Consider the following 18,382-nt stretch of genomic DNA (forward strand, 5'->3'; position numbering starts at 1 on the left):
CAGACACAGACTGTCCCCTTAATTTAGAAGTCACTGATGATGGTGTTGATGATAGTATTTCTCGATTTTTTCAAATTTAAAGTCTGGATTATTTTGGACTAAAATGGACTCAATGGCCTGTTGTACGTGAAAGAATGTAAATAAAATTTCAGATTAACTCTTAAGAAAAATCAAATCAAATCAAATGTATGCTAAATGTAAATCGATCACATTCTGGTTGACATCTAACTCAATCAGTGTCCTCAATTAAATCTAAACGAGGTTTTTGTCATTGTAAGACTGAAGATTTCCATACACTTCAGTCTTTAATTATCTTGGCAGAAGTGACTGTTCCATTGTTGTTACGTATGGACAAACTTTGGACTATACTGTCCTGCACATACTTGGTCTGTTCCATGTACTATGGTTCACAATTCCCGTAAAAGTTACAACGAAACGGTTGTAAGATAAAATCTAGATTCTTCTCAAAAAGAACTAAAGACCTTTTCTGCTTTTCAAAATAATTTTGAGATGTTTCACTTCTGTTGTTTCTGCTATACACTGGATCACAAAAGCCTTGTATAACACTGCCTGAATGCATGACATTAAAGTATGATTTCATAGTAGTGATATGATATTGAAAGCAAAGTGCAAATGTGTGGCTGATACTGATATTTGAAAATTAAAAAGAACTGCCAACAATATATTGGCCAAGTTTAACTTATCCAGCATATCAGAACATGTTTAAACAACTGTAAGAGTAGGGCCCTTTCTATCACCAATATGCCATTGCCATTGCCATTTTCCATATTTCTTTATTTATTCACCATTTGCACAGCAAAAAACAAAAAAAAAAACAAAACAAACAAAAACACACCCTACAAAAACAGAATTAGTCCTGGGTATAATTTATTGATTAGGAGAAACATTCAAACTTCAAATTAGTTTCAAAGAACTGAACATTTGCCTGTTCTTATCCTCTAGCTGCTCTATGCACAAGTCCAGCAACATAATTACGTGTTATTCAAGTGCATGTTCTTATCCTTCAACTGGAGTTGCCAGTTTTTGTGCCAGGTGTTCCCCTGCTTAATTGTAGCTGACACTGCTGCATATGTGAAGAAATATGTTTTTTTTTTTACATTGCATTGCTATATGAATATAAAAAAACAGCATTACTAAAAGCCTCCCTTTCCACATCAAGATACCGCAATTACATAAAGGCTTAGATAGCAACAAAAAGATAATGTGAAGTAAACAATGGTGTGGCAAATTAAAATTGCCTTAAAAAGGATAATGACTACATGAAGCTTAGATGGGAATTCAAAGCGTCAATACTAAAAGTACATGAATAAGGTTGCAGTTACTTCACTGATCATTTCTAGTCTATCAAATCATTTTTCAAATGCACAAAAGCTTGGAAATACAGGTTCTTTTGTAGTTAATAATTTAGCACTTTGATAAATGTCATTTTAGCAAAAGTTGTATTCATTTAGAAAAATTCTCCCATCGTCAGAAAATGTAGTTAAAATCACACATAAAATAACTTGTGGTGTTATCAACCAATATGGAAGTTCTTTTAGCACTTGACCAACAAGTATTTTCCCGCTATGTAAAAGGCCCCATTGGACTCTATGTAGTGAGGTAGATGATCCAAGTTAGTAAAGAATTACATTGGAAGAACATTTCTTCCCGCCTAACAACCTTGACAAATTATGATGAAACAAGGCTTTGATATGTCTGGTTTTCATCTAATTTACTAGCTCGCTTTAGTGCTAGCTATCAAATCATAAACAGATTTAGCAACACCAAAGATTTGGCTCATGGGTCTGATAACTGAGCGGAACTTTCAGAGTAAAAAGCTAGTTTCACTAATGTTCAGACACCAGCTTTCTCTATTTCTTTCTCAATTTCTCTAGCAGGCATTTAATGGTGAGAGTATTAAATGTACAAAAAATTGAAACAAAAGATAAATTTATTGTAATTCAAGAAATGATGATGTGAGTTGAATGAGTGAGCTCCCCAGTGAAAACAGTGCAACCCAAATAGTTTACTAAATTAAAATGATTCCCAGTATCTGTTGAAGTTGTGGACTGAGGTCTCTGGTGTCCTCCACAGCTAGTTTCTCTTTATCTATTAACAAAGTAAATTAGTCACATTATTATTATTATTATTATTATGAATAATATTATTTTATTTTTATTTTTTTTTTACTTTATCCTCATTCAATACCTGGTGAATAAGAAAAAGCATTCAATCAGCACAAACTAGTGAGATGTTAAAACCTGCCTTCACTTTCCTCACGTGTGAGCGTATCTCCATCCATATAGGTCAGACAGGTGTCCAGATTGGCAATGCCTGTTAGGAGCTTTACTCTCTGGAGCATGGGATCCCACCTGATGGTGAAATGCTCAGTGAAGGCGATGATACCTTCAACACATTCTTCAGTGAGTTTGGGACCGGATAAGCATTCTGCCAGGGCTGTTTTAGTGAACCTGGAGCCCACTATTATTGGTAAACCCATGTACATGTAGAATATATAGATTGCATGTAGTTGCAGTTTGGTATTTGGTTAGTAAAGCCTTGAGGCATTTTGATTTAATGTCTCTTCAGATGAGGTGTGCACTGGGACCGGCAGCTGTTCCATCCTGAGCAGCTGATCACTGGTTAGGAGGATGCTGCCAACAACTATGCCTGTGGACACTACACTGTTGGCAAAGATATCTGTAAACTGGGGAGTGACACAAGGGCAGAATGACTTCTTTCCTACTCAAGACAGGAGCATGACATGAATTTTAACTGATAAAAATATTTTTGGTTCGTTCTGCTTTGTTTTTATTTGTTGTTTGACTTTTTAAAATGAATTATGCTCCAGTTATTGTGCAGCCCCATTGTATATCATTCATTTAAATGTTGCAGTTTACCTTTCCACCATCAGAGGGCACCAGCTCAGTATGCATGGTCTACTATTGTATTTATTCACTTTAAATTTGATTGTGACTTTATCATCTGTTATGTCCTTGTTCCGTGTCTTTTGTTTGTTTGTGCAGAACTTTCAAGTAATGTTCTATTAGTATGTCCTCAATAAAAATGAATCCATCAACTCAAAAAGGTTAAAAACCACATATTTGGTGCTGAATTTCTTGTATTTGTATCTGTCCTCAAGCCGACCAGTGCACTGGTCTTCAGGGATTCCTGGTTTTCCACAGCTTTGGAGATGGTACTGGCTGTGGTTTTACTTCCCTGCTGATGTAACGTCTGTCTGCCGACTATGGCAAGAAATTCTATATATCTGTCTCTTAAACTGGCTACTTACATTCAACTACGGCGCAGTTAAAAAGTGCTTTTTTTGTTTGTTTGTTTGTTTGTTTGTTTGTTTGTTTGTTTGTTTTGCTTTTTTTGTCTTGCCTTGCCTTGCCGGTACAAGCAGATGGAGTGACAGCGGGGACGGCCAATCGCTTGTGCGTTCGAGAGAAACCGCCAGAGCCAATCGGAGAATGACATTTAGGTTAGAGGCGGGATTTCTAGCAGTGTACAAACACCGGTCTCTCTATGCGCACTACAATGCAAACGAGTAAAACTCAGGAACAATACTCCTCTGTCTTAGCGGCGATCTTTCTCGCTTTATGTCGGGAATGTGGGAGGGGAAACGGATCGGGGCAACTATGAATCTGAGGGGGTCATGCCCCCCCCGTCCCCAGTGCCATCTGCGCGCCTGTCCCCGTTATTACAGCTGAGAAGGCATACTGCGAACAGTTCACATGATTAAATGCGACCCGCCATTGCAAACGCACGGCCTGTTGCCAGGTGGTAGTCCTGGTTACTACATGTTAGCAAGAGATGCAACCTGAGCTGTGGAGCAGCTGAATTTTAGTATGATGTCATTTGATTATATCTCGTGAATATCAGATTGTTTGCTTCCTTGGTACTTCATCCAAATTTCCAAACTTACAATGGGGATGCATAACATATTTCCGTTCATCTTGAACATCACCCATAAGCAAAACAACAATACAAATTCTTACGTGATATAAATAATATTATCTGGGAAGGCCTTTACTGGCCTTTTTTCTGTATCACTGATCAGCATAATTTTCAGCTGAAAATAAAATGAATGCTGAATTGCAGAAGGACTCGGCTAAATCACTGTCACTAGAATGCATAAGAATGGTAAACAGCTTTGGCTACTGATACTCACACAGACTTATTATATCATAGATAAGGGGATTTAGTTAAGGGCCAATGGTCCCCTTATGCAATAGCATAAGCTTTGGGGACATTACTCAAAAAATGTGATGTATCTTTAATAAAGAGTTGTTTTATTCAACCATAAAAGGTAGAAAAACAGTTCCATCTGGAATTTAATCTTGAACTTTTGAGACAAAGAAAGATGCTGTTGTAAAGTGTTGTACTGAAATGTGCAACTGAAATCCTTTCTCATCATCTTCTTGGGGTATGAGCCATGCTTCCCCCACCTTTCCTTTCTCATGAGAACACACAGACTGGCTGCCATCATATCCTGCCATGGGTGCCATGGCATGTATTCTCATGTCTCTTCAGTGATCACCAAAGTACTTGAGGTTGTAACGTGACAGTTCGGTAGGTGGTGAATGGACACTCTTCATAAGAGAAAATAACAGGCTGGTGACAGAAGATGTTTAAGCAGCACTTTTACTGAAGCTCCCGCGTTTAGAATCAAAACAACAACCACACTACTTTGTCTCTAAGGCACATGTGACTAAACCAACCACTCACAGGCTAGACAGATCTAACTGTAATGAGGAAAAAACCACAGGAGCAGTTTCAATAATGTTTTAACCTTCACAGGCTGCTGGTGGGACTATTTGAACCTGTAAATATGTAAATAATAAAACACAGATATATAAATAATTAACTGTGTAAACCTTGTAAATATATAGTTCATGAATTAACTGGAATACATAACTTAACTTAACTTTTAAACCTTACAAGGTTGTTCCCCAGTCTGTTCTACTTGGTCACTGGCTAGGCCGGGCTTAAATGTCCTATATACACATTAGAACAGTAACATCCTTGTAGTCAACAAACAAGCATTGAAAGAAAAGAGTATTTTTCCCCAAAACTCAGCCTCTCTTAAGTCCATGTACTATATACAAGGGGGCATGTCATGCACAGGTTATTGGGTGAGGCTGAAACCAAGGAAAGCAAACAATGACTGCTTCATATCTGTATTTGTTCCCTAAAACCAAGTTATCTAGTCAGCTTAATCTTGGTCTAAAAAAGATGTGCTCAATGTTTATTTAGTTAGACCTGTGATGTGTACTTCAGTCTGCCTATTGGTAGAAAATGAACATCTGTTCAAGCACCTTGCAGACGTTTACCAACATCTGACTTTTATTCTGAAGTGTTCCTTCCGCCGGAACAAAGATCACACTTCCGGACTGTCTGAGAAAGGCGGACTCGGGGGCCCATAGTGGGAACAAAGGACGAGTGCGTAAGTAAGTATATTTTCATTGTTTCTTGCATATTTATTTGAAAATTTGATAGAAGATTTAATGCCCTTTATTTTACTCTGATGCAATACCGTTCAAATTGTGTTCACTTCATATTTGGTGATTTAGCTTGCAATAGTAAAAACAATCCTATGTGTAGCTAGCGGGAGCTGGTATTGTCTCTCACTTTAGCTTTAGTAGCGTGGTGTATTCAAACATCCTGACCACTTCAGAGGTGTCGCTTTAAATAAACACGTACTTTGTGTGCTCATGCTTTAAAATGATTTAGACGTCGATTTATATGCTATTATAAGGCAAATGGTGTCTTCGGTGGTCTGGTTTGGCTAATAGGCCAGGCCGGGTATGCTAGGCCTCGACAGCCGTTGTTGTTGTTGTTATTAACGCTAGCACCGGTAGTCAGTCTTCTGATTTTTTTCTTTCTGCCTTTTCTAACAAGTAAGCGCAGAGTAGTTGATGTTGAACGAATGCTGTTGATTTATGTATATCTTTTTCCGCATTCCCATTCAGGTTTTCCAGTACGAGAATGCCTTCTTCCCCTTAACTCCAGCCTGCAGACACGATGTCAAGTAAGCTAATAAAGGTGTTATTGGTAGTGTCGAAAATGCACTTGAATGGTGATTGTTTTCTGTTGATTTTGAAGAGAGTATGCTCGATGCATCAGTAAATAACCACCAGTTAAGAGTCGTTGCGTCTCTTAGCTTTCATTCATTGTTTGTATCCCCTTTTAAGTACCTTGTTACATCTTTTGAAAGTTAGCTTTACTTTCAACTGCGATATAATGCAGAAAAACAGTTGCCAACAGAGCTAACCGTGGTAATGTTAATGCTCAAAAGAGAAAAACAATGCAAGTTTTGATTGTTGTTGTGGGTGCAGAATGTGCTTAGATAGACTGAAAGGAGTGAGGGACTTTATTACATTTTCTAATTTAAATGAATTCAAAAAGGCGTATACATTTTCATTAAACATCTAAATTCACATTTGTACAACTCTCACCTCTACAAATACCCAACATTCAAACTGTTGTTTTTTAATGCAATTGGACTAGAAACAAAGAAAATACTACAGTCCCTCTTTCCTACTGGTTAAAAAAATGAAACAAAAACTCAAAGCTGCTCACTTTCACACTTTCTGCTGTTGTAACAGCTAAGAGGACACACACTTGTTACCTATAGTGCAGTAATGTTAAACCAAATATACCTTGCTTGGAGAATGAGCCAAATCTTCAAAATAAAACTTTTAAATCACAAAATGACTGATCAAATTGGCTCATTGAGAATCCAAATCATCTACCAAAGCCCCAACCAAGAGATTAGATGTGACATCTGTTTTATCAGTTTGCACATTCAAATGGTAATATATTTGATTCAATGTTGATAATCTTATGTCAATAATATTCAGGCAGCAGGGTCTGTGTGTGTGTGTGTATTTATAATATTTGACTAAAACTTCTTATTTTTCTCCCCCCCACAGAACGACCATCCTATGCCCCTCCCCCTCCCCCTGCCCCAACAACAGTAAGTATACACTTCTCAGTTCTCGTCTTTTTTTTTTTTTTTTTTACTATTTTGTAGCCAAGGGCCTGTTTTTTCACTGGGAGTGCATGACTTTTTTTGGTTAATTTTTTTATCTTTCTTTCATACAGTCTGACTCCCTCTTTATTCATGTTTTATATTTCCTTAGTTGAATCTCTTCTGTCTGAAACGCATACAAGTTGGCACAAATTTTGTTGGACCTCCACATCATTGCTCTCGCTCCTGCTTTTTCCTGCCATACCACCTGTTATCAAAGCTCTTGCACTGTGGCAAGTTTGCCTAATGTCTTTGTTACAAACACTGTCAGTAATGAAGAACAAGCTGCTTTGAAATCTGATTTAAGATCTCAAATCTTTTTTTTTTTTTTATGTTGGTTGACTTGTACAGTGAAGGAATCAAAAATGTATGTTTTGTAGCTTTTCATTTCCTAAAATTCATCAGTATACAATATTACAATATTAGTTTTTGTATAACCAATGCCAACGTATAGAGGTCAGGGTCAGCTGACAAAATGAGCTGCCAATTTTTTTTTTTTTTTTGATATGTAGAAATGTTTTCACTTTATTTGCATCCTAAAATGTCACACGAATAACAAGTGGATGCACATTTCTGAACTCCATATGATCATTTATTGAACACTGATTTGAACCATAAAGTTAACCAAACAAATCAATAAACTGAGTATTAAATATACAAGTTTCATTTACATAAGTTTTAGAGCATTTATCAAGCTGAATTTTTCAAGTTGGTTGGAGCATAAGTGTAAAGTTAAATATACATTTAAATAAAATAAATACAACTTCATAAATAAAAATCAATTTAACTTAAAAATATAAAATATATAAAAAATAAATCAATAATAGTAGGACTGCAAAACTCACAAAGAGCCAGCAACATTTGTGTATGGTTTCATGAAAATATATGACACTTGACACAGAGCATCTAAAGTGCATTCTTACTTTCTGTGTTCTGCACGTGCAGCACCTTCCACCACACCAATACAATGGGCTGTCTGCAGCCATGTCTGACTTTGAATACTAAACACGGATATCAGATGATGCCAATATATTAAAAAATGACAAATCTCAGCCCGAAATATTCGTCGAACTCTAGTATACAACAAAGATAATGTAAATTTTAGCTGCAGTTTTATGATCATATTGTTAAATACAAGGTTACATGGTCCTGGTCCATAAGTGCTCCCATTCTGAAGGCCAGCCAGCTGCCTGCTGATTACCTGCAAACAAACCAAGAACAAAAAAACAAACAAACAAAAACCCAGCATATATTTTCATGTTTCCCTTCCCCTTTCACTTATTTATGTTTCTCCCTCTTCCTCCTCTTGTTTGTGAGCCATTTCTCATTCGTGTTTTGTCTCATTTGTCTTCCATCAGCAAATGCCTTCCACCCCTGGGTTTGTGGGCTACAACCCTTACAGCCATCTGGCCTACAACAACCTCCGGCTGGGAGGGAGCTCCGGAGGCTCCAGCAGGGTAATGATTTGATGGAGGAAGGGTATGGGGTTTAGGATAAGCATGAGGGGGGAAGTAAGAAAATGTAAATAAGTTTATTTTAATTTGTTTTAATTATTTTAAGATGGAGGTAAGATATTTTAGTGTCTGATAAGCCAAAGATTATTAATAATACTGGTGACAGTAACAGGCACAGATCAGTAGTCAGAAATCAACAGTAGGTGTAGGAGGATATAAACTTCTTTTTCCTGCATCATCTGTTTTTTTTTTTTTTTTTTTTTTTTGGATCTGAAGGCTAATTTTCAAGCCCCTACCAGCTCATCATTTCCTAAATTGTACCGAGAAGTGCACAACAGTTAGGCTTAGTGCATGATGCCAACAGCCCAGGTTTAGCTAACTACTTGTATTCATTGAGGTGAGTGGTCAGCTTTGCTAACAAAGCACCTCTCAGTAATGTAATTTACATTGAAGTTGGTGTTCAATGTTGAGTACAGCTCATAATTATGGTGATGATGAAAATAATATTTCTGAACTAAACTGACAGGCCTTTAGGGCAAAGACACGTTTCAGAGTTTTGTTTACTGGCGGTAGTACTCCTGTGCCAAGGATTAGTGGGAGAAGATAACATTAACAAGGGAAATGTGTCCTTAAAGACCCATCTGGTTTGATTTATTCAGGCAGCTTCAGTCTCACATTAGTTTCAGCTGAATTCTATTCTAATGTTGCCATCCATCACTTGTTCCAAGTTGCATCCAGAAGAGCCCTGCAAGTTTTCAGTGTGGAGAAGGGGAATGATCACAGCAAAAAAAAAATCTGTTGGAGGATGTGGATCTCAGCTTTAATTTGCTTGAAATTAATCCCTCCCTCCTTTGGCCATCTGATTCTGATCTGTCCAGTGGGTGAAGGTCAAGTGGGCAATTAAAACAATCTCCGACAGGGATTAAATGCCTGTTGTTATATTCTATGATTCTCAGGCCTAGCTAGTCTTTGAATCTGAACTTAAAGCGTCCCACTGAAGCCACGCTCGTTCCTTTTGTAATGCTTTGAATCATGTTGGGAGCTTCTCTAAATTACTTAAAGCCAAGGGCAGGTGATGTGGCTAAAAATCTTGCCAAATGCTTGTGTTTTTTTTTTTTTTTTTTTTTAATAAACACATTGATCAGTTTTGACAGTGTAAATTCAGTGTTTCCTGACATAGTATCAACAGCCATATATAGATCCACTGAGTCCCGTCTTGCCCTTCAAGCCATCTACCATTCTTACTAACATCTTGTCTTGCTATTAAATATGACTTTGCACTTGCTCTGTCCCTGATTTGTATATTAGCTCACACAGGAGAAGGCACAGACATGGCCATTGCCATTGAAGCCACCAGAGGCTTGTTTGAGGGCTTGGCTACTGGTGCTTACACTGCAGACTGCTGGGTTAGCCATGCAACCTGTTGAAATCATAGTAAATGTTTCTGCCTTTGTAAATAATATTGAGCTAAATTTTACCAAGTTTTAAATATCTGAACCATGCCATGTTTTCTTGATTTTGTCCAGATATTTGACTCGTCATGATACTCGTCATCAACGCATTTTTGTGTGTGTGTGGGTTTATTATGTTATTGATTACAGTTCTTGGTGATTGTGCATTATTTTATCACCAAGTCATTTTTAAGCCATGCAAGCGTTTGCTGCTGAAATGACTTTCTATCTGTTCATGCAAGTAAATGCCTTGACATGTGCCAGTTATCTTTTTATTTAGCTTTTAGAAAACATTCAAGGCCACTTCATTATGAATTGTCTTGTGTTTGCGTGTACAACAATCATCTGGATGTTTGACACTTATTTCCTTTCTCTCCCCTCTCTGAACCTCTGTTCTTCTTTTTTGATTGTCATTCACCTATATCCCCATTTATTCTTCTCTCCCCTGTTTTACCCCACTCTCCTCTTTTTCTCTCCCCCTCTTACAGAACTCCTCAGGCATCACTGTCCCAAAGCCTCCCAAGCCTCCAGACAAGCCACTGATGCCTTACATGCGGTACAGCCGGAAGGTAAGCAGGAAGGTAAGACACCCATCCACGGTGTCTGCTTTTACTGCTTGTCCTCCCATCCCCCTGAAAAGGTGCAGCGGTTTGAGGGTGGGAGACAGCCAAGCCATGACGCCTCACCACCACCTCAACCATCTAGTGGAGACTTTCCACTTTATCCAGTTGGCTTGCAATTAGTGTTTGTCAGTGCTAAAGATAAATAACAAGCATGTGCAAGCATGAGCTGCTCCTGCCCCTTTATTTCCCTCTTTGACTTCACTGCATCTAGTTTAACAGCTGTGATTCTGACAAACTCTACTCTGAAAGTTCTTGTTAACATAAAACCAGCAATTCTGCCTTCAAAAGTATTTCTTTCGATTCCATCTGCTTTTTGCACCCCATGATGCTTTTTACCAGTAGATCAGCCTGTCCAGTAGACTAGCTATCCCGTGCACTTTTTCTTCCTTCTAGTTCCTTCTTTAGACATTATTTACTGTTAAATTGCACTTGGCCTTTTGTGACCGTGTGTTTGTGTTTGTGTGTGTGTTTGTGTTTGTGCTTGTGCGCGCGGGTGCGTGCGAAACTCTTCTGCTGTCCACGTGTTTGTGTGCGTATGCAAGGTATGGGACCAGGTGAAAGCATCCAACCCAGATCTGAAGCTCTGGGAGATTGGGAAGATTATTGGAGGAATGTGGAGGGACCTGACGGATGAGGAGAAACAAGACTACCTGAATGAGTACGAGGCCGAGAAGGTGAGTGGACCCAAGGGATACAGGTCTGTACTGAAGAGGATTTTCACACTGTTCTGCTGTATTTTATTCCTCAGGAAGCCGTGGTCAGAAAAAACATTATGAAAGCTCAAATAGTGTTGGTATGAAAAATACACTATCAAGGTCTATTACAATGGAAACCACCTTTCATACACCCACTCAGATGGAGGCAATAAGAAGTTCACTTGTAGTAAAAACAAAACGAGCATTGAAAGGTGTCTGAGGATTTTAGGGAAGTCCCTTTGGAGAACTGTCTTTATATATCTATTGTTTATCTCCTCCTCTGTCTTTCTCTTCAGATTGAATATAATGACTCCTTGAAGGCCTATCACAACTCCCCAGCCTACCTGGCCTACATCAACGCTAAGAACCGGGCTGAAGCTGCGATGGAAGAGGAGAGCAGGCAGAGGCAGAGTCGTATGGACAAAGGGGAGCCATACATGAGCATTCAGCCTGCTGAGGATCCAGATGGCAAGTTGTAAAATCTCAGTTAACCTCTTTGTGCAGTCCCCCTAGTGGTTGGGATGCTGGCATCCCAAACTAATAAACATATGAAAGGCGCGCTTCATACAGCGACAGTAGGGAGGGTTTCGTGAAAATTTCACTGCAGACATTTTTAACACACTTGCAGCTACACGCACAGAATTTTGACGTTTCTGGGTGCTCCGGTTTTATCATAGTTACTGAAAATGTGTCGGACAGTATGAGAAGACGATGGCAAGACAACAAGCGGCATCACGTCAATAACAAACATGTGTGTACTATCTTTACCCCGTTTCTTTCACCTCCAAAAAATTGTATACTGTCAGAGAAACAACACCAAAGTGCAGAAATGGAGTTTATTTCCCGATAAAGGTTTCAACAAGCCTGCTCACCAAAAACAGAAAAAGTCACACGTTGTTTTCTATCTCCGTGAAATACGAACATTCTTCGATCAAACCCCGACTAAAACACTGAATAAAACCACAAGCTTGGCCTCATTTTAAAGCCGAAGATGTGCCCAACAATAATCTGCGGTTCAATTTTATCCATTGTGTCCCGTTAATCGGACATTCTGTCTTTTTTCCCCTCTGGGTGAACGCTAATTTAAAAGTCCGTCAGACTGTGCATCTACTACGCGCAGGCAGCATCTCCTGTCAATCAAAGTCACAATGAAAACAATTTTTCCTCCAATAGCAGAGGCCCTGAGGTTTCTGCAGACGTATAACAATCCCTGATTAGGCCGTTTGTCCCCCCAAATAAGGGCTGCATAACGGGACCAGAGCTGCACGGGACAAACAGGCAGTGACGCACCCAGGCGGCCCGGATGTCCCTGTAACTCGGTGTTTACTCGGATTTTACCGTGGTTTTTGTTACTGTTGTGGAGCATTTTGACACTTTTTTACACCAACATGGAGAATATGGCGTTTACACCAACGGAGCTGCTGCAAATGTTGTACAGTAAGGATGGCGACGACGGCCTCCTGCAGCCAGCTGGTCCCTTTGTTTACTCTCCGCTCCGTGTCAACACGTAAACAATGGACATTTCGAGTAAAAGTGTGTTTTTACTGCCCCAAGTTTTAATGTAATTATGACATTTGTAATAAAAGACAGTACAGTAAATTTCATAAATTCATTTTTCAAAGGTCTTTGTTAATTTCAGCCATCCCTGATAGTTGTGTGTTTACGTCTGGAGTCATAAAGCTTCAAAATAACATAAAACAGGCAAAAATAGGTCAAATCGGTGTTTGGATAGGTTTTGGACAAATTTTAGCCAAAATGGACCATTTTGGATAGGTTTGGCACACTGGAGATCGCCAAAGGGCACTGTTTGGTAAAAATGCTATAGTTCCTCAGTAGTTTTAACTATCAACCTAAAATTTGGTACACGTGTAGACAGGGAGTGTGTGAACCATATATATAAAATTCAAACTGTTTCATTGTGAAAATTTTGAGATATCACTGTTTTCACAAAAAAATTCTAATCCATTTTTATATCTTTATCTTATCTATATCTTTAATAATGTGTTAGTATCCTGTTAATATTCCTATCTCTTTATTTATTTATTTTTTTTTCCTTCTGGCCAGACTATGACGACGGATTTTCTGTGAAGCACACTGCAGCTGCTCGCTTTCAGAGGAATCACCGTCTCATCAGTGACATCCTTAGTGAGATTGTGGTGCCTGACGTCCGTTCTGTGGTCACAACGGCCCGCATGCAGGTCCTCAAGAGGCAGGTCCAATCTCTAATGGTGCACCAGGTAGGCTAGCAAAAGGGATTCCTGGTTGACACCATGTTTTGTGGCCTCTGTCCTCCTGCGTCACCACGTACATCTGATTACTTTCAGAGGAAGCTGGAAGCTGAACTTCTGCAGATTGAGGATCGTCACCAAGACAAGAAGAGGCGCTTCCTTGAGACCACTGACTCTTTCAACACTGAACTGAAGCGGGTATGGTACTGCTCATTCACATTCTCACAAACACCTGTGTGTGTAGTGAAAAGGAAATATCAATAATTTAACTGTCTCAACCCCACTAAAGTGCGTAGACTTCCAAATATCACATCATTTTTAGAGCCTCATTGCTTTGCCATGGCTTGAGCTAGACTTGCCCATATGTGACATTTAATTACCCTAATTTCTGGACCATAGAGCACACCTGAATATAAGCTGCAGCCTCTAAATTTAAAGAGAAAAACAGTTTTGTACATACATAGGCTGCACTGGTTTATAAGGTGTCAGAAATAAGGAAGGAAATGGCATATGGCAGGAATTATGTTACACAGAAGGATTTTGCCTTTTCGCCAGATCAGTCGACTTTAACTTGAAAGCTGCATCATATGCATTGCTTTGTGTGTTTTCCATGATAAGGGAGTGTGCATGAAGCGCAAAATAAATGACTGATCTGAAGAATTTTGTGTGGGTGTATTTAATTTAATTTGAACAATTTCACTGAGCCACTCGTCACCCGTAAAAATCCATAAATTAGCCGCATAGTTGTTTAAACTGCAGGGTTCAAAGGGTGTGAAAATAGTAGCATTTTATGATCTGGAAATTACGGTAAATCACTAATCTCCTGAACTACATGAAGTGAGATTGGGATCAGACACTTTAACAGTGTCTTTGTTGCTTTATTTTTGCGTGGTAAATGCAATTTTCATCCTTCATTGTGCATTTTGTACAAAAACAAAACTGAATCTGTATGATGCTAAATCCAGTGTTCCCGGTGTTTTCAGCTGTGCAGCCAGAAGGTGGAAGTGGATATGGAGAAGCTTGCAGCAGAAATGGCTGCAGCCGAGGAGGCGGCCCGGCGTAGAGCAGAGGAGAGGGAGCGTGAGGCGGCTGAGCAGGCGGAGAAAGCTGCTCAGCAGGCAGTGCAGCAGCAACAAGAGGCTGCTGGGAACAAAGCTGCAGAGCAGAGTAATGCTAATGCTAAAAACACAGCTAATCCCACTCTTGGGACAAAGGAGGATGACATGCCCCCGCCAGTGACAGCAGGTACATGCTTTAGGATTTAATATCCTAAAGATTTCAGTTAGTCATTTCAGCGTTGACTTCTCTCTGCACATATTTGCTCTTAATTATGTTTATTTCCATTATTATTATTTAATTTATTTATTATTTAAATGTTTACATTTATAAAAGTTCCTGTAATTACATGTTATTTTGGTGTCACTGACTGCATAATGACATCAATATTCCACGTTTTCTCTTCTTATTTCCAGAGGAAAAGTGTGAATTTAGGATAAACATTCTTGAAGCAGTTCTTTCATGACAGCTAATACTTGACATCAACACAAACACACACTAGTCAAGCAAGTTTTCCAAACCTCTGAATACTGAACTTCTGGGTTTGAGTGACCTTTTTAAAGACAGCAGTAGGAACCAGCAATGGTGCTGGATCAGTCAGAGCATTTAGAGACCAGAACATAGCTTTACCTTTTTAACAGGATAGGATGACAATGACAAAAATTCACCATGTCACCATCTCCACCTGCTTATTCTTAAGAATGTTTCATTATCATTTTGAAGTAAACCTCTCTCAATCCTTTATTCCCTCTCCAGATAAAGCATCACCTGCAGAGGCCTCCTCAGACCCAAATCCTGCTGCACCTGCTCCATCTGATCCTCCTGCTTCTGCCTCTGATAAAGCATCTCCTCCCCCTGAGCCCCCCAGGGAGAGTAGCACTCCAAGCAGCAGCACCCCAAGTGATGACAGCAGCAGCAGCAGCAGCAGCAGCAGCAACAGCAACAGCAACAGCAGCAACAGCATGCCCCCTCCACCCTCAGAAAGCACACCGGTAGTAACAGCCCCAGACACCCCAGTGGCCCCAGAAGCTACTTCCAATGTAGCTAATCCTAACGTATCAACAGCACCGCCTCCTCCACCTGCCTCAGAAGAACCAGCCCCTCCCCTACCACCACTACTACCCCCTAGCCAGAGCAGCCAACATTATGATATGTAATAGTCGGTGTGTTTAGATGCAAAGTGGTAGCTGTAGATGTCCTTCCTGTGCTGCTGCTCCCCACCCCTGGGTGAACAGCTGTTGTGGAACAAGCGGGAGTTGTGTGTTGCTTTTAGCATAACAGTGCTGAATGCTTGAGGGTCTGTTAGTAACTTAACATTTATTTCACATAAGAGCTGCTGTATGTAGAATTTTCATCATCTGGACCAAGTAGAAAAATTTGGACTTAGATCATCAGGTTTTTGTTTTTCTTCTTTCCTTTAAAATAACAACCACATGACATCAGTGAAATGCCACCAAAGAGTACAAGCTGACCAGACCTAGTTTGTTCTCCTCGCATTATAAGAACTCTTGTAATCATAATTGAAAAGTTTTTTGTTTTGGTTTGTTTTTTGTTTTTTTTTTGTCTTAAAGCATCACATACAGATTGAAAACAGGGCCTAGAATTACACTGCAAATGTTTAGCAATAACGTCACACATGGGCGTCTCACCTTAACTCTTCGCTATTTGCTTTTCATCCAAAATCCACCTCTTACCTCAGATACACTTCCAGTTTTCCGGGTCCACATTTACAGCTGATTCTTCACAGGGCTGCAAACAACAATTTTTTTACTCAATTTTTTAAATTGCCAGTTATTTTCTTCATCTTTAAAATGTTGAAGATGCACTTCCCGGAATCCTAGGTCACGCGAGTTAACTGCACAGTTAAATGTAGGGGAGCCTGGCATTGTGTGGTGCTATTGAGGCATCATAGTGGCTTATCAGATAATGCTGTATAACCTGCCACATCTTTAAACTAGCTTCACCTACCTGCAACTCCTTCAGCCAGCAGCCAAAATCCCAAAGAGATTCACTTTACTATTTCACTTTACCACTTCAAATTGTCAGTAGCTGCCTTCTTTTGTTTTTCCTAGACATACCATCCTGGCTGTAATCCTGTGTGTCAGTGCTGTTTAAATATGTTGTGTAACTGTGTACTGTCATCCACGGTACAAACTTGTCTGACACAAAAACAAAATTGACAGGATGAAGCATTGCCAGGATATGTTTGCAGGTAAAAGGCCTGTGTAGGCTTCATATTGTTAGACGTGGCTGAGACGTTCATATGTATAAACCTTTAAATCAGCCCTCCTACTTCTATGAAATAAGACTGCAGCTGCAAACTGAACGGGTTTAAATATATATATATATTGGTGATAGCAGGTAAATAATGCACGAGAGGAGTCATCATCCTCTGCCTTCAGCCCTTAATTTTCTCCTTAATCACTTCATTTGATGTTCAAAACAACTACTGTTAGCTCCATTTTGTGGTTTTTTTTTTTTTTTTTTTTTTGGAAGACTAGTAAAAACTTGTAGACAAATATAATCAACTTGTATTATTCCAATCAGATGCCAATTTGAACATGTATCAGTTTCGCCACAGATGACACTTCTTGTGATCGTGGAAGTGATGCGTTTGAATAATTGGTGCACCCTTCCTCTGCATGCTGTACTAAATACTAACCATCAACCTGTCAGTATTTGAACAATGAAGCTTTAGTCAAAGAGCTGAGGCTCTTGTTTAAATGTTGGACAAGACCTATGAAGTGCTAAGAGAAAAATTAAGTGACGGGCTGGTGTCCACGGCTTCTCTAAATTTATGGAAGATAAAGTAACTTTTGTTTGGTATAAAATGATTGACATGATTGTTTGTTGGTTGTTTTCATCACATTTATGTTGAAAGAACCCAACTGGTGTTTAATCTAAAAGAGCTTGCATCGGTCCTTTTTAAGGCTGGATATTCCTGTTAACACCACAAGTGTTCAACAACTTCAGCGGAAAAATGCACAGGCTACCCTCATCCAAATGTAACCTCGGACTCTTATGCATTTTAGAGGACTATTTTCTTACTTGAATTGGAACTGTTTTTAGTAATATGCCTCTGTTTTTTGCATCTTTTTTTTGTACTGTCCAAACTTATCTATCCAAATAAAAGTGATTTCTCAGTCAGTGGCTACATTGAGGTTTTGGTTTGTTTTTTTGTTTTTTGTTTTTTTTAAACCTGGAACAGAGGGCTTTTTTTTTTTTCTTTTCTTTTTTTTTTTTTTCAAAAAACCTTTGCTTTAGGTTGAATTTACACCCTTAAGTTGTAATAAGGTAGGTGTAAACACAGTGCTAAATGACCTCCAGGGTACAAAATGGAATAATTACAACTGCGAAAATAAATATGAACAAATATCAATATAACCAACATATTTCATTTTGTCATAATTTATGCATATGATTAATTCAAAATGACAAATGTTTATATTGTTGTAACTAAACCAGGGAAAAAAAACAAGCTTTCATTATAGTGCAGCTATTTTTAAGACAATATAATACATCCTAGCAGGAAAAACAAACAAGTTACAGAAATGTGTTAAATGTTAAAAATTGCATTTACCACGCAAAAATAAAGCAACAAAGACACTGTTAAAGTGTCTGATCCCAATCTCACTTCATGTGTTATACATTAAATCATGTGAGTGTGAGTTCATCTCTTGGTTACGTACCACAGCCTTCTAAAATCGCTATTATTAAACCTCTCCTCCAAAAAACTAATCTTGATCCAGATTGCTAGACTCATATCGAACCTCCCAGTCACCTCAAAAATTCTTGCAAAAGCAGTTGTAAGCCATTTATGTGACCATCTGCATAGGGAT

At 38.9% G+C, this 18,382-nt stretch overlaps 1 protein-coding gene across 3 annotated transcripts; it reads left to right on the top strand.

The window, feature by feature from the left end:
* The first annotated feature begins 5,377 nt into the window (after window positions 1-5,377).
* On the top strand, window positions 5,378-17,699 carry LOC115047995 (SWI/SNF-related matrix-associated actin-dependent regulator of chromatin subfamily E member 1-like). 3 transcript variants are annotated; one of them, XM_029509281.1, is made up of 11 exons: window positions 5,378-5,453; window positions 5,976-6,034; window positions 6,939-6,982; window positions 8,395-8,493; window positions 10,430-10,522; window positions 11,107-11,238; window positions 11,556-11,727; window positions 13,324-13,496; window positions 13,584-13,685; window positions 14,471-14,732; window positions 15,300-17,699. In XM_029509281.1, exons 2-11 carry the CDS (start codon window positions 6,028-6,030, stop codon window positions 15,698-15,700), a joined length of 1,485 nt encoding a protein of 494 aa, XP_029365141.1. In that variant the 5' UTR covers window positions 5,378-5,453; window positions 5,976-6,027; the 3' UTR covers window positions 15,701-17,699. The 3 variants fall into 3 exon arrangements, with proteins under 3 accessions (XP_029365141.1, XP_029365143.1, XP_029365142.1); XM_029509283.1 differs by having other exon boundaries at window positions 10,430-10,510; XM_029509282.1 differs by having other exon boundaries at window positions 5,410-5,449.
* The last annotated feature ends 683 nt before the right edge of the window (window positions 17,700-18,382 follow it).

Source organism: Echeneis naucrates, chromosome 8 (assembly GCF_900963305.1).
Source record: "Echeneis naucrates chromosome 8, fEcheNa1.1, whole genome shotgun sequence".
NCBI lineage: Eukaryota > Metazoa > Chordata > Actinopteri > Carangiformes > Echeneidae > Echeneis > Echeneis naucrates.

Bases quoted from the DNA above. Each gene is read 5' to 3' on its own strand.
- LOC115047995 (XM_029509281.1), top strand. The intron at 6,983-8,394 runs GTAAGTATACAC...GTCTTCCATCAG, and splicing joins CTCCCCCTGCCCCAACAACA to CAAATGCCTTCCACCCCTGG. The intron at 13,497-13,583 runs GTAGGCTAGCAA...GATTACTTTCAG, and splicing joins AATCTCTAATGGTGCACCAG to AGGAAGCTGGAAGCTGAACT.